We start from the raw sequence: 14,533 nt of genomic DNA, 5'->3' as shown, positions 1-14,533 counted from the left end.
CTTTAATCCAGCACCCAGCAGAGGCAGGAGGATCTCTGTGATTCAAGGCCCACCTCGTCTCCAGACTCAGTTCCAGGACAGCCGGGGCTACACACAGAAACCCTGTCTCAAATAACCAACCAAACAACAACAAGAAATACTATAGGGCCTTCCTTATGTGCTCCAGTTTCAGTTTGAGGATTATGTACATAACCTTTCAGACTTTGCAGTCCTATCCCTCTGTAAACATGTTAGAGATCAGTGAAGGTGTGGGGGAAGGTTTATTTCCAACACTAATTCATTTTTTTAATTAAATTTTTATTTTTACATTAATTACATTTTATTCGCTTTGTATCCCACCTGTAACCCCCTCCCTCACACTAATTCACTCTTTAAAAACAACTCAAACCCTGTTTTCTCGGGGCGGGCTTTCTCCGGGTGTGCGCCCTGCTCTGACTGGCTCCTGACTGCAGAACCGAACTTGCACTGGGTGCCCCTTTCCCTCGGTCTTCACTTCTCATTCCTGTTTCTCTCCACACCGGGGCTGGGTGTGCGTTTGTGTCCGGGCCTCCGTGTAGCTCAGGCTGCCCTCGAACTCGGAGCAATCCTCCCACCCGCGTTTTACTGTCATAAACCAGCATGTGAGGCTTGGTTCCTCACGCTGACAGCTCTCGCTGCCCGTCTCTGAGGAAAAACGCCCAACAGTTCCCGCCGAGTGCGCAGGGAAGAGGACCGTGCGCGGAATCGGGCTCCTCATGGTCTCCCGGCCGCGCCACTGCTAGTCGGTGCCGGCGCCGAGCAGAGACGAGCCTCCCCGAGCCGCCCGGCGGCCCTCGCAGGGCTTCAGGTTAGGGCGCGCCCCGGGCCGTTCCATTCTCGCGGAGGCCGGCGGGGAGCGGCGCGTGCCGGAACCCGCTGCCGTCTCCGCCCGACAGCACCCGAGCGGCGGCCCGACGCGGCAGCCGCGCCGTCGGGGCCCGGGGCCGAGCGGCCGGGGCGCTGCAGCCGCGGACCGGCCGGCGCCCCCGCCCCGCCTCTCGCGGGGCCTCCCGGAGCGCGGGGCCGGCCGCCGGCGCGGGGGCGGGGGCGCCGGGCCGCTGGGTCGCCGGCGCGGCCGCCATCTTCCGCTCTCCCGACTCCCCCCGCGGCGGGCGGCGGCGCGCCTCGCTTCCGGCCGCTGACAGAGATCCGGGCTGGGCGGGGCGGGCGAGCGAGCGCGCGGAGGGGGCGGGCTGAGGGCGGGGAGGCCGGACGGAAGAGGAAAGGGAGGGCGGCCAGCGGCTCCGGCGGGGCGTGCGGCGTGCGGCGTGTGTGCGGAGAGAGGCGGAGGGCGGGAGGAGCGGGGAGGGCGGAGGAATGAGAGCGCGAGGCGCCTCTCCTCGGCGCCTTCGCCCCGGCGGAAAGAGCCGAGCGCAGCCCGAGCGCTCCACTAAAATGGCGGCGGCGGCGGCGGCGGCCGCGGCGTCCGGTCGGTGGTGAAGTGACTCTGCTGCTTCGCTCCCCACCCGCCCCTCCCTCTCCCCTCCCCCGTCCTTCCCCCGGCCCCCGCCGCCCGCGCCTCGGCGCCCCTGAGGCCCGCACCGCCCTCGCCCCCCTCCTCGCCCCCGCCCGCTCCCGGGCCCGCCGGCCCCCTCCCCCACCCTGCGCTCCCCGCCCCGTCCTCGCCGCCGCCCGCCCTCGTCGCCTCCCCGCCCCGCCGGCAGGCCGGCCCCCTCCCCTGCCTCTGTCCCCTCCCCCCCGCCGGTCGGGATCAGTCAGCGCGATCCGCAGCGGGGGAGGGGGGGGCGGCGGCCGAACGATGTGCGAGAACTGCGCAGACCTGGTGGAGGTGTTAAATGAGAGTAAGTAGCCGGGCGGGGCCCCCGTCGGGGTGCACGGTTTGGGGGGCCCCGCGCCGCCGCCGCCCCCCTCCGCGGCCTGCGGCCGGCGTGCGGGCCCGGGAGCCCGGGAAGGTGCGCGGTGGCGGCGCCTCCGGCCCAGGCCGCCGGCTCACCTGGGCGCCCGGAGGCCGCGGCGCGGCCCCGGCCCTGTCAGGCCCGGGCGGTCTCGCAAAGTTTCCTCATTACAGGTGTCAATTAATGACGGCCCCGGGGAGCCCGGCCGCCGCGCTGCCCCCGCGGAGCGGGGCGCGGAGCCGGGCGCGGAGGAGCAGGCTGTCGCCGGCAGGCCGAGCCCCAGGGCCGCCCTCTTTGATTTCCAGCGTGCCGGGGAGGCCTCGCTTACCTGCTCATTTTCATTAAAGTCCCCGGGAGAAGGGTGGTGATTTTTTGCTTCCCTTGAGGGTGTGTGGGTGTATTGAATCCATCTGCCAGCCCTTAAATAGCAGAAAATGAACTGCAGTAGTGATGGTTGAAACCGTCGTGCCTTAATTAAAAAGAAAAGGCGATAGTATTTAGTGTACCATTCGTCGTTTAAGTAGTAAAACCTATTAGGAGGTCTCTGTGCCAACGACAGCCACTCCGAGTAGTCATGGGCTGTCTCGGAAAATGATAGGTAGGCCTTATTCTTCATGATCGTACTACCTATTTTATTTTTGACCCTTGCAAGATTGCATTTCTGCTTAAAGAGTCAAGGTATAGTGCAAGTCAGCTACTCAGGAGGCCCAGAGGCCTAGGTCGGAAGAGCTGATTTAGATGAAAAGATAATTTACACAAACTTGATTTGTGAGAAAATGTTCATTTGAAGTATTGGAACTTATGGTCAGTGTGATATTTTGACAGATTTCCAAACTACTTATTCTTTTTAATACATTCATTTAAATAGTCGATTTATAGACTGTAACAGCCTTTTTGTGTTTAAATTTTACTTTATTTCACGCTTGAGTTTCAGTTTAATAACTAAAAGGTTTGTAATTTATTTTCAGCTGTGTATTTCCTTCCTGACAGGTGAAAGTAGGTGGTGGCATATATTCAAATTACATTTTGCAGTATTTGAGTCATCTTAAATTTTCCTAGCATTTTAAGGTTAATCCTATTTTGACATAAACTTCATTTTTGGTACAAGTGATAAGGTATACATAAGTCCTAATTCAGTAAAACATTTGTGTCTTGGAAATACATTGATGATTCTGACTTTGCTCTCAAGCTTGAAAGTAGCTTTATTCAGTATGCATTAGGAAAAATTAACTTGGGAGGGATGGTTTAAAGATTCATTTTTGTTATTTTTAGTTGGTTAAGGTATGTGTGTGACCGTGGATATATTCATGTGAGTACAGCTGCCCAAGTAGGCCACAGATGTCAGATCCCCTGGAGCTGGAGGTACAGACCGTTGTGAGCTGCCGTGTGGGTGCTTAGAACTATCCCAGGTCCTCTGGAAGAGCAGCAAGTGCTTTTAGCCATTGAGCCATCTCTCAGCCCCCTTGGGGGGGTGATTGAAAACATTATTTTAAGCCCCAGTTAGGAATGCTGTAAGCATAGTGCCTAAAGAGAGTTTATCTGAAAGGAGATGACATCTGCATGGTTTTTAAGGCTGCTGGGATTGCCTGGCTGGTGGAGTTGCTCAGCAGGTAAAGGCGCTTTACTCTGTAAGCCAGTTGACTTGAGTTTCTTCTCAGAGCCCACACTGCTCACACACATGCATGTAAATTAATAATGGAAAAGGTACTATGTAAGATTATCTGAAACTATTGAAACTTTGTGTAAGTCAGTGGTTTCCAAAGGTATTTACTTGAAAGAAAATGTCTTTAAGCATTATCTCATGAGATATTTTTTTAAAAACCAGTATAGTTGACTTAAATGTTTTCATGTGTAGTGAGACCCTGTCTCAAAACAATATTTTCTTTTTAGTTTTTACTTTAGTTTTGTTTGTTTGTTTTTCAAGAGGCTGTCCTGGACTCACTTTGTAGACCAGGCTGGCCATGAACTCACAGCGATCTGCCTGCCTCTGCCTCCCTGAGCAGTGGAGTGTGCCACAAAGCCCAGCTCAAAATAGTATTTTCATTTGCCTGTTCTTGTATCCCAAGTTTAATATCGAATTCTTGGAGAATAAGACAGACTGAATCTCACTGTGATAATGTTTGCCAGTGCACATGATGGATGGAGCTTCAAGATGAGCATGCTGGTTGAACTTTGACTAAAACTTGTTGAATTAGCCTGGCCTTGTGTCACAGGCTTGTTTGTAATCCCAGCTACTCAGGAAGCTGAGGCAGGGAGATCACAAGGTCAAGGATCTTTCTGGACTACAAAATGAGTTCAAGGCCAGCCTAGGCAATATAGTGAGACACTGTCTCAAAATAAAGAATAGTGGTGTTTTCCTACTGTGGGTGAGAGCCTAGCTTCAATCCCTAGTAATGTACTACCCTCACCCCCACCTCACCAAAAAAAAAAAAAAAAAGGAACAAAGAAAATCAGCTTTTAACAATTTTAGATTTTTAAATTTAACTTTATGTATGTGAGTGCAACACATTATGGATGCCTTGTGCCCTCAGAAGTCAGAAGGAGCATCAGTTCCCCTTGAGCTAGAGTTCTTTTAAAGTGGACAGATGTCTTTTTGTAATTTCACTTGGTAATAGTGTATTAGATATCTTTTTCTTCCCTACAAGTTGTACAAAGATAAGTATTCAACCTTGGTTTCAAGTTCAGAATTATATCCCTTAAACCATGTGCTTTGTTTGATTGTTTCTTGAGACAGGGTCTCTCTCTTTGGCCTGACTTCTGGTACTCAGTACGTAGACCAGGCTGGCTTCAACTCACAGAGATCCAGCTGCCTCTGCCTCTTGACTGCTGGTATTAAAGGCGTGTAGTGACATTTATTAAGAGGCTCAAATGTGAATTTATTAAGGAAGAAACTCTTGAGATTGGAAGAAGTTCCAAAGGAGGAATACTATGGGACATTTAAGAAAAAAATGAGCAGAATAAGGCTGGAGATAGTGTGAAGTTAGTTTTCAGCAACTTTTAGATGCCTTCTTATTCCAGCTTGAGTGCCAGAGGGTCAGACACTTTTCTGACCTTCAAAGCATGTGAACATACCACATGGACACATACAATTAACAATAAAAATAAAAATGGCAGTGAGCAGAGCATTGCGGGGCCATACATGTCTGCTTTGGAGGTAAGATCCTGAGTTTGAGGCCACGCAGGCCATAGTTAAACCTTGTCTTGAAAACTGGCGAATACCAGGTCCAGTAGTGCACACCTGCAACCCCAGCGCTCAGGGAGGGAGGCAGGGGCAGACGGGTCTCTGTGAGTTTGAGGCCAGCCTGGTCTGTAGAGCCAGTACAGGACAGCCAAGGCTACACAGAGAGGAAAGACAAAACCAACAAACAAAAACTAGACAGACAAATCTGGCAGAATGTAATATATCCAACATGAAAAAAATATTAATAATAGTTTCTAAACCTTTTATGTTGTCATCATTGTTTGGCTACAGTATTGTCAGTTGTATCTGCAGTCCTGTAAGGTTTTTCAAGTGGCAAATTTTCACTGTGGAAACATATTATGTAACTGTGCACATAAATTTACCTCTAAGTGAAAGGCCTAGTAAAGTCTGGGACCAAGCTGAGGGTCCTCTAGTAAGGACTAACCTATTGGGTACCTACCTCAGCCTTTTTTTTTTTGACAGTTCGAGGCTGGTCTTGAACTCCCTCCTGGTTTTCTGGCCTCAGGCTGTCCTCTTGCCTGGCTCTCAAGTGTTGGAATTACAGCCATGAACTTTGTATAGGAGGAGGCTTGGGAGAGGGAGCGGCAGGGTCTTGCTTTTTAGGCTGGGCTGACCTAGAACTTGTGACACTCCTGTCTACTCCTACCAAGTGTCGGCATTGCATCCGACAGCCACCGCGCCTGTCCCTCAGGGGGCCTTAGTTATAAGTGTTTTTACCTGGTTTTCGCTTCCTTAGCCAATCAACATTTGAAACAGTGGCTAACAGATAAAATCACTTACAGTTTCCGTCCAGATATTAATTTATATTTTGAGCCTAGGTCTCACTCTGTAGCCCAGGCTGTCCTCACACAGTTCCGCTTCAGACTTCCACAGGATAGGTTATAGTCAATGAGCTGCCATGACCAGCTGTAATCTGAATAGCTTTATAAAATAACTTGTATAAATGATGAAACAAGCACTGTAAAATATGTTCTATATTAAGCATAGGAAAGTATCAGCATTGTCTCTGTAATGAACACTGATTACTGCCTTTTTTGTTGTTTTGTAAATAGAGTCTCATTATTTATCTGTGTCTTGGAACTCACTCTGTAGACCAGGCTGACCTTAAATTCACAGAGATCTGCCTGCCTCTGCCTCCAGTGCTGAGATTAAAGTTGTGCACCACTACACCTGCATACTAACATTTTTGTGTATGTGTTTGAAAATAATGGTATTAGAGGTGCTAGAGGGATGGCTCAGTGGTTAGGAATATTTGTTGCCATTGCAGAGGACCTGGATTTGATTCTCAGCGTCTATATGGTGGCTCACAAACATCTATAACTCCAGTTATGGGGTATCTATTGTCCTCTTTTGACTTGTGGAGACACCAGGCATACATGTGACACATATACATACACAGGCAGAATACTCACACATAAAAAATAAACCTTAAAAAAAGAAAAAAGATTCTGTGTGTGTGTGTGTATGCATGTATATCTGTCTGAACACCAGAAGAGAGTATCGTACTCAAAGGGCTACAATTATAGATGGTTGTGAGCCATTATGGATGGAGTGCTGGGAATTGAACTTAGGACCCCTGAAGAGCATACAGTGTTCTTAATAGCTGAGCCATCTCTTTATCTCCCAAAGAGGTTTGATTGTTTGCTTTTTTTTTTTAAGATAGGGTTTCTCAGTGTAGCCTTGGCTGTTCTGGAGCTGGCTCTATAGATCAGGCCAGCCTCAGAGATCTGGGTGCCTCTGTCTCCCTAGTGCTGGGATTAAAGGCATGTGCCCCTACCCCTGCTAAAACAGTTTTTAAAGAAGTTATGTTGGGGCTCAGGAGGAAAAGTTATCTGCTGCCATGGCTGCCTACCTGAATTTGATTCCTGAAACCTACTTGGTAGATGGTGCCTGCATGTTGTCTTTTGACTTTGACACACCTGCCACCTACAACAAATAAGTGCTTGAAAAAAAAAGTGGTGGGACTGAAGAGATGGCTTTGGCTTGGTGGTTAAGAATGATTGATTGCTGCTCTCAGAGAGGACTGGAGTTCAGTTCCCAGAACCTGCATTGTAGAGCTCACAGACATTTGTAATTGTAGTTCACACACGTAGATACAAATGTATGTAGTTTTATAAAAGGTAGTATTGGCACTGTGAATGTAGCTCAGTTGGTGTAATGTTTGCTTGACACTTGTGAAACCCTGGTGCCACATAAATTGGGCTTTATGATGCACTTCTGTAATCCCAGCCTTTGGAAGGTGGAAGTAGGAAATTCAGGGCTGCATAGTGCCTTGGCCACATGAGGTCCTGTTGTGGGTAATGATAATATCAGCTAACCCCCCTCTTGAGATCTGACATCTCCAGTTTAGAAAAGCACACGTAGAACTGATCTGAAGCCATCTTGCACACCAGCAGGTATCAAACAAGGGTTTGGTAAATGCTTTTTTCACTTATACATGTAACTTTCCTCTGAACTTTGTGCCTGCATATTGAATCAGCCTTGGGCCCCCTGGCAGCTGGAAAGTTAACAGCCAAAGGAGTGCTGTAGGCAGCGTCTTGCCATGCAGGAACCAAGAGCAATATGAGCTGTTGCAGAATCCCAATATATATTTAAAAAAAAAAGTTGTGAGAACTTTTATATTCCATTTTTATTGGACAGAGGAACAAAGAGAACATCCTCTTCTAGGAGGCAGTGCTGGGGAAGTGAGAAAACTTTGAGGGATGTGTTCTCCTTTTTGAGTAGTGGACTCAGCGTGTTTATTGAATCACAGTTATCAAAGATGAATGACATGAACTGGCCAATTTCCATGTCAGTCAGGGTGCTGTGTTAGAAATGTAGGAACAGTTTTTGTCTATTTGATGGGAGTTTCAAGAAGCGTGGCTGCATTTGATGAAATGGTAGGCTGTTGCTAGGCCAGGGCTACAATTCTTAGATTTTATTTAGGGACTGTTTATAATAAAAATTGTCATACTCTTCCTCCAATCCCTTTGAACTGAGTTTGGTACTGGGATCCATTTATCTAACTATATCTGTGTACAAATATTATGACAAAAAGTTGCCCCTGGCAAACAACTATGTGTAATACACACATAGTCTTAGGTTGGTCAGAAAATGATGACTTTAACCAATTAAGAAAATTGGCTTCATTTCTGGTTGTGGTGGTATACCCCTGTAATCTCCTCAGGGAGGCAGAGGCCTGTGGATCACTCTTGAGTTTGAGGCCAGCCTGGTCTACAAAGTGAGTCCAGGACAGCCAATGCTATACAGAGAAGCCCTGTTTCGGGGGAGGGAGTGTGTGTTGGGGGGGTCCTGGGTTCTTGTTGACATCAAGCACTTTGTGTTCCTGTTCAGAGACTTAGAGGATCCTAGGTCAGAACCCCTTTGTTTCTTTACCCTTCCACTCTACAGCAACAATGCCTCCCTGGACCATGGTCTGACACTAGGTCACAGACTATTTCTTGCTTTGCTGTATTTGCTGCCTTTGTTTACTTTTATGGCCTTTAAGGAAGTTAGGCGAAGGCAGGATATGCAGCTTTTTCTGGGTGTATTTGTGGATGCCAAGTACATATTCCTAAAGTGTTAAATGGTTCTCAAGCAAACCTGATGTAGCAAAATGGCATATCTGTTGAATAGTGTGGCTTGTGGCAGCATCCCTCTCAGGATGTGAGGTTCTAGTGTAGGTGGGCATGGAGACTTTGGGAACACTAACCTTTGCCATTTTGGGTCATCGGACAGGCCATAGGAGAACATGGGTGAGGCGGTGTTTTTGAAAACTGCTCCCTTGCTGGGCGCCACAAACCTTTAATCCCAGCACTCAGGAGGATCTCTGCATTTGAGGCTGACCTGTTCTACATAGCAAATTCCAGTACAGGCAAGGTTATACAGAGAAACCTTGTCTTGAAAAACCAACCAATCAAACAACCAGACAAAACACCTCCAACAGCAAAAAAGAAAGAAAATTGTCCTGGGCTGGGTATATGGTTCTGTTGACAGCATGTTAAACTCTATGTTTGGTCCCAAGACCCCATAAAACCTATCTTAGTGGTGTACACCTGTATTCCTAGCACCTGGGGGTGGATGCTGTAGATCACAAGTGCAAGGCCAGCCTCAGCTGCACAGGGACTTGGAGGTGAGCCAGGGCTGCACGAGACCCTCTTTCTGCCTTGTTTTCAAGCCATTAAACAAAGGACAGTGCCATAGTATATTGTTGAGTTTATGGAGGTTGGTTCTGGGGAACATGAAGAGGTCGAGAACAGGACTAGGGACAGGATGACCTTTGTTTTGGGTTTTTGAGACGGACTCTTTTATGTAGTTTTGACCAGAATTCATTAGTCCTAACTGATCTCACTCAAAGCTATCCTCCTGCTTCAGTTTTTTAGTGCTAGGGTGCCAGCATGAGCCAGCATACTCTGCTAATAAATTTTTATAAGGCCTAGAATCGCTACAGATGACATTTCCTTTTATGTTTTTATGTGTATGTATATATGTAGTGCCTGAATCCGTGTTTGTATGTATAACATGTGCGCAGCAGTCAGCAGATCCTCTGGAACTGGAGTTACAGGTTGTTGTGAGGTGCCATGTGTATGTTTGGGACTGACTTGGAGTCTCGGCAAAAACAAGCACTCTTAACTGTTAAGTCATCTCTTTAGCCCCAGATACTTTTGCAGTTATACAGACAATCCTTCTTACAATTGTCTATAAAAACTTAATATATAAAGCACACTGATTGTTTGTATGTGCAATTAAGTATAGTTAGGGTTCCTAGAAGATTGGTGTTTTTGTGTATCTGACACAGTCTTCATGTGAGGGTACAATCAGTGGGAGTCTGTTCTCTTACTCTGTAGGTACCAGACATTGAATTCCAGTTGTCAGCCTTGGTAATCTTTTTTTTTTCTTCTTCTTTTTTTGTTTTTTTGAGATAGGGTTTCTCTCTGCAGCATTGACTGTCCTGGACTCACTGTGTAGACCAGGTTGGCCTTGAACTCACAGAGATCCTCCTGCCTCTGCCTCCTAAGCGCCGGGAATAAAGGCGTGTATCACCACTGCCTAGCCTGGTGGTAGTCATTTTTACTTGTTGAGTCATCTTGCTGGCCTGAAGATTGCTATGTTGCCTTGGTTAGCTGGAACTGTATGTGTAGACCAGACTGGCTCCTTACTCAAAGAGCTTTGCTTTTCTCTGCCTCCTAAGTGGTGCAATTAAAGATGTGTGTTACCGTGCTGGTTAGGTTGCTGATTTTTAAACTATAGTTTTAGTGCTATGAATACATATCACAAGGTTTTATGTATTTCTATATGTTATTTGAGGAGTTTTAGATATTTAATGTAAGTTTTGAAGCTTTTATTTATTTATTTTTGAAACAAGGTCTCCTGTAACTCAGGCTAGTCTCAAACTTGATATGTACTTGAGGAGGACCTTGAGCTTACTTGAAGCTTTTTAAAGTTTATAGTAAATTAAACACCTTCACTATGGAAATATAGTTTCAGCAGCCTTAGGTAAATGCTGAGTTTCTCTTTGGAATATGAATAAAAGTTAATCCATCTTTTAAAGAAGTTATATGTGTTTGTTTATAGGTTTTTTTTTTTTAAAATGTGGAATGACTATTACTGCATGTTTTAAATTATTATTATTATTTTGAGTCTGTTACTAGCTAGATATCTCAGGCAGCTTCAAATTTCCATGACAGCACCTCCTGCTTTAGGCTTCTGTGTGCTGTAGTTTATAGGCATAAATTGCCAGAGCTTTATTAGCATTTTTTAGAAAGAGAAGGCTAAGAGGTTTTTTTTTTTTTTGAGGTGGAGGTGTGAGACAGGGTTTCTCTGTGTAACCCGGCCTGTCCTGGGACTTAACTCTGTAGACCAGGCTGTCCTGCAACTCAGAGATCTGCCTGCCTCCCAAGCGCTGGACTAACAACATGCACCACCACCTCCTGGCTGCACTGTAAATTTTTGAAGCATTTCAAAATGTGTCATTACCTAGATGTGTGATTACCTTGTTCAAAGATTATAGTTTTGGGGCTGGAGAGATGGCTCAGAGGTGAAGAGCACTGGTTTCTTCCTTCAGGGCTCCTGAACACGCTAGCTCAGAACTGCCTGCAATGGATCCAGTGCCTGCTTGGGGTGTGCATGTGTTAGTGAGAACACTTATATGTAAACTACATAAAGAAAGAAATTTCAAAAGATTATTTTCTAATCTTTTTTTTTCTTCTGCAGTGCAGAATTAAACTTGCCCTTTTTATGCCAACTAGGAACTGTTAGTGAGATGTGTCCCAGCCGAAGTGCCCTCCCTTCTCTCCTTCTTTTCTGAAGGGTGCTAATTGTTCTTCATTACTGTCTGTGCACCTTGGACATCTTCACCTGTACTGAATAGTATCAAAAAGCCAATTTCTACTTTTAACCACTTTTTAAAAAAAGAGTCCAGGACAGCCAGGGCTACACAGAGAAAAACAACAACAAGCAAACTGTATCTTTACATTTTTGGTTTTTAAATTTTTTTATTACATACATTTAGTGTATATGTGCATGTGCATATAGATGCCATGGCACAAGTGTGGCAGTCAAAGGACAACTTTCAGGAGTTGGTTCGTTCTCCCTACCACATGGGTTCTGGGAATTGACCTGATTGTCAGGCTTGGCTTCAGGTGCCCTTACCCACTGAGCCGTCTCGTCAGCCCTGCATTTTTTTTATATTGAATTATTTGTATGAACCACTTAGGAAGTTTTCATATTCAGTTCTATTAATTAAATACAGCCCAGTACGATGCTTTTTTTGTTTTTTATCTCTTTTTAAAATTTTTGTTTATATGTAATGGGTATTTTGCCTGCATGTATGTCTGTGTACCATGTGTGTGCAGTACCCAAGGCACAAAGAAGTTATAGGATCCTTTGGAACTGGAGTTAATAGATAGATGTTGGTAAACTGTCGTTGTGCTGGGAATCAAACCAAGTCCTCCGGAAGAGCAGCCAGTGCTGGTGACTTGAGCCATCTCTCCAGCCTCTAATTTTTAAAAGTTATCATACCAAAAAATAGGTTTCAGGATGACATTTTTGTACATAAGTGTTTTGTTGATTTCTTTTCCACTTTCATACCATGTGTGTTCCCTTACCTTTCCTGTATCTTCAAAACCTATTTCTCTTTTTGATGTCCCTTTGTAATTTCATGAGCTATTCCCACATTCAAACCTACATGTATACATTCATTCAGGCACATCCAGAAATACACACACACACACACACACACACACACACACACGAAATAAAAGCTAGAATTCATGTAGTTTTTGCCATTTTGTGTCTGAATTTCTTCATATAATTTCCGATCTATCCATTTTTCTTATTTTTACAGACTTATTTATTTTACTTTACATGTAGGACTATTTTGCCTACATGTGTATGTATGTGTGAGTACATGTAGTGAGTGCATGCCTGGTACCCTAAGAGATCAGAAGAAGCTTTGAAACCCTTGGAACTGGAGTTGTAGGTGGTGTGTGAGCCACGGAGTTGGTGCTGGGAACAAAGAGAACTCAGGTCCTTTTCAAGAGCAACAAGTGTTCTTAACCACTGCACCATCTTTCCAGCCCATATCCATTTTTTTTGCATATTTTGTTTTTCTTTATGGTTGATTAAAATTTCATTTGTGTATGTATGATCACAAATTTACTTGTTGATGGGTGGGTAGATTAATTTCATTTTCCTGTGAAGAGAGAACAACAGTAAATGTGGATGGGGCCAGGTGTGGTGCACACCTTTAATCCTAGCACTTAGGAGGCAGAGGCAGGTGAATTTATATGTTTGACGCCAGCCTGGTCTATATATCAAATTCCAGGACAGCCAGGGGTACATAGTGAGACCCTGTCTGAGAGAGGGTGAGAGGGAGAGAGAGGAGGGAGGAGAGAGAGAGAGAGAGAGAGAGAGAGAGAAAAGAATGGCTTTGTAGATATCTCTGTGGTAGGATGCAAAGTCCTTTTGTTGTGTATATGCCCAGGAATGGTATATCTGGTCATACATAGTTTTAATTTCTTCATGAATCTCTGCTGATTTCTGTAATGGCTGCATTTGCACATTCAACAGCAGTGAACCATGAGTTCCTTTGTTTCTATTTCCTCTCCAGACTTTGTTTTCTTTCTTTTTTTCCTTTGCATTTATTATTGTGGTATGTTTGTGTATTTGTGTGCACATGCATGCGTCTACATTGGTATGTGTACAAGTGTCCATGTGAGCAAATGTGAAGAAGTCCAAGGACAAGTTTTCAATGTTTGGTTCTCATTCCATATCTATAGTTCTAGGGATTGAACTAATTTTGCAGATCATGCTAGAGATCCACCTTCCTCTGCCTCCCTGAGTACTGGGAGGGAGCTTCATTCCTAATTCCTAATTCATTCTTTTCTGTGTTACCTCAAGCTTCTTAATTTAAGTAAGTAAATTTTGTATATGCTCTATGCCATTTTCCCCCCCAGGACAGGGTTTCTCTGTGTAGCCTTGGCTGTCCTGGACTCACTATGTCGACCAGGCTGGTTTTAAACTCGCAGAGATCTGCCTGCCTCTGTCTCTCAGAGTAGTGGGATCACAGCTGTGTGCCCCTGAGCCTGGCTCCTATGCCTTTTTATGATAGAGAAAACTCAGGGTCTTCACTCTACCGCTGAGCTATCCCTCTCCTTCTAATATAGTTTATTTTGTGTTGCTGATAATTGAACACAGGGCTTTGTGCATAGTGAGGAGATACTCTTGTCATTCAACACACTTCAGCCCTCTAAAAATACTGATTTTTCTTCTTGTTTTGGTGCTGTAGGTTGAATCCAGCCAGTGCTAGGCAAATGTTCTACCACTGAGCTACATCTTACCTAAATGTTTTTATAGTGTGTGTATGCCCTTCCGTACCTTTGTGTGTTGGGGTTATGTGTCAGTGTGCGTGTAAAGAGCAAAGGAGGAAATTAGATGTCTTCCCTATTATCAATTCCCTTGGGACAAAGCCTGACACTGAACCTGAAGCTTGTGGTTTCAGCTGGCCAGTGAGCTCCCAGTCTTTGCTTGTCTCTACTCTACAGCGCTGAGGTTAGAGGCCTGTGTGGCCATGCTGGGATATTTTAATTTAGATCCTCGTGCTTACACATCAGATGTTCTTACCCACTGAGTTATTTCTGTCTGTCTATGTATCCTTCCTTCTTTCCTTCCTATCTTCTTCTCTTCCTTCTTTCAACAGGGTCTTTTGTAACCCAAAGTAGCATAAAATTTACTGTGCTAAGTGCCTCTTAATTATGTTAGGGATGGATGTGGTAGCATATGTCTGTAATCTTAGCAATAGAAAACTAGGGAGTGTGTGCGGATTGTGAGTCCAAGGTTGGGAAAAGATTGAAATTAGGAGTATGGGATGGTAAAGTGAAAGATTATCGCAGTATGGGATGGTAAAGTGAAAGATTATCGCAGGCTGTCCTTGTAGTTGTATAGCTTTTTCAACACCGTAGTCCTATACCTCACAGGA

General features: G+C 45.5%; 1 protein-coding gene across 5 annotated transcripts in view; it reads left to right on the top strand.

Annotated features, from left to right (window-relative positions):
• The first annotated feature begins 1,635 nt into the window (after positions 1 to 1,635).
• Positions 1,636 to 14,533, top strand: part of Usp34 (ubiquitin specific peptidase 34) — a 179,470-nt gene continuing 166,572 nt past the window's right edge. For 3 of the 5 annotated variants that reach the window (XM_060365151.1, XM_060365152.1, XM_060365154.1), the window contains exon 1: positions 1,636 to 1,820. In XM_060365151.1, coding sequence (XP_060221134.1) covers positions 1,778 to 1,820 — 43 coding nt within the window. In that variant the 5' untranslated portion in view covers positions 1,636 to 1,777. The remainder of the gene's footprint in view (positions 1,821 to 14,533) is intronic. The other 2 variants (XM_060365150.1, XM_060365153.1) reach the window with 2 other exon arrangements.

Source organism: Meriones unguiculatus, chromosome 12 (assembly GCF_030254825.1).
Source record: "Meriones unguiculatus strain TT.TT164.6M chromosome 12, Bangor_MerUng_6.1, whole genome shotgun sequence".
NCBI classification, from domain to species: Eukaryota; Metazoa; Chordata; class Mammalia; order Rodentia; family Muridae; genus Meriones; species Meriones unguiculatus.
This window is presented reverse-complemented; position numbering and strand designations above follow the sequence as displayed.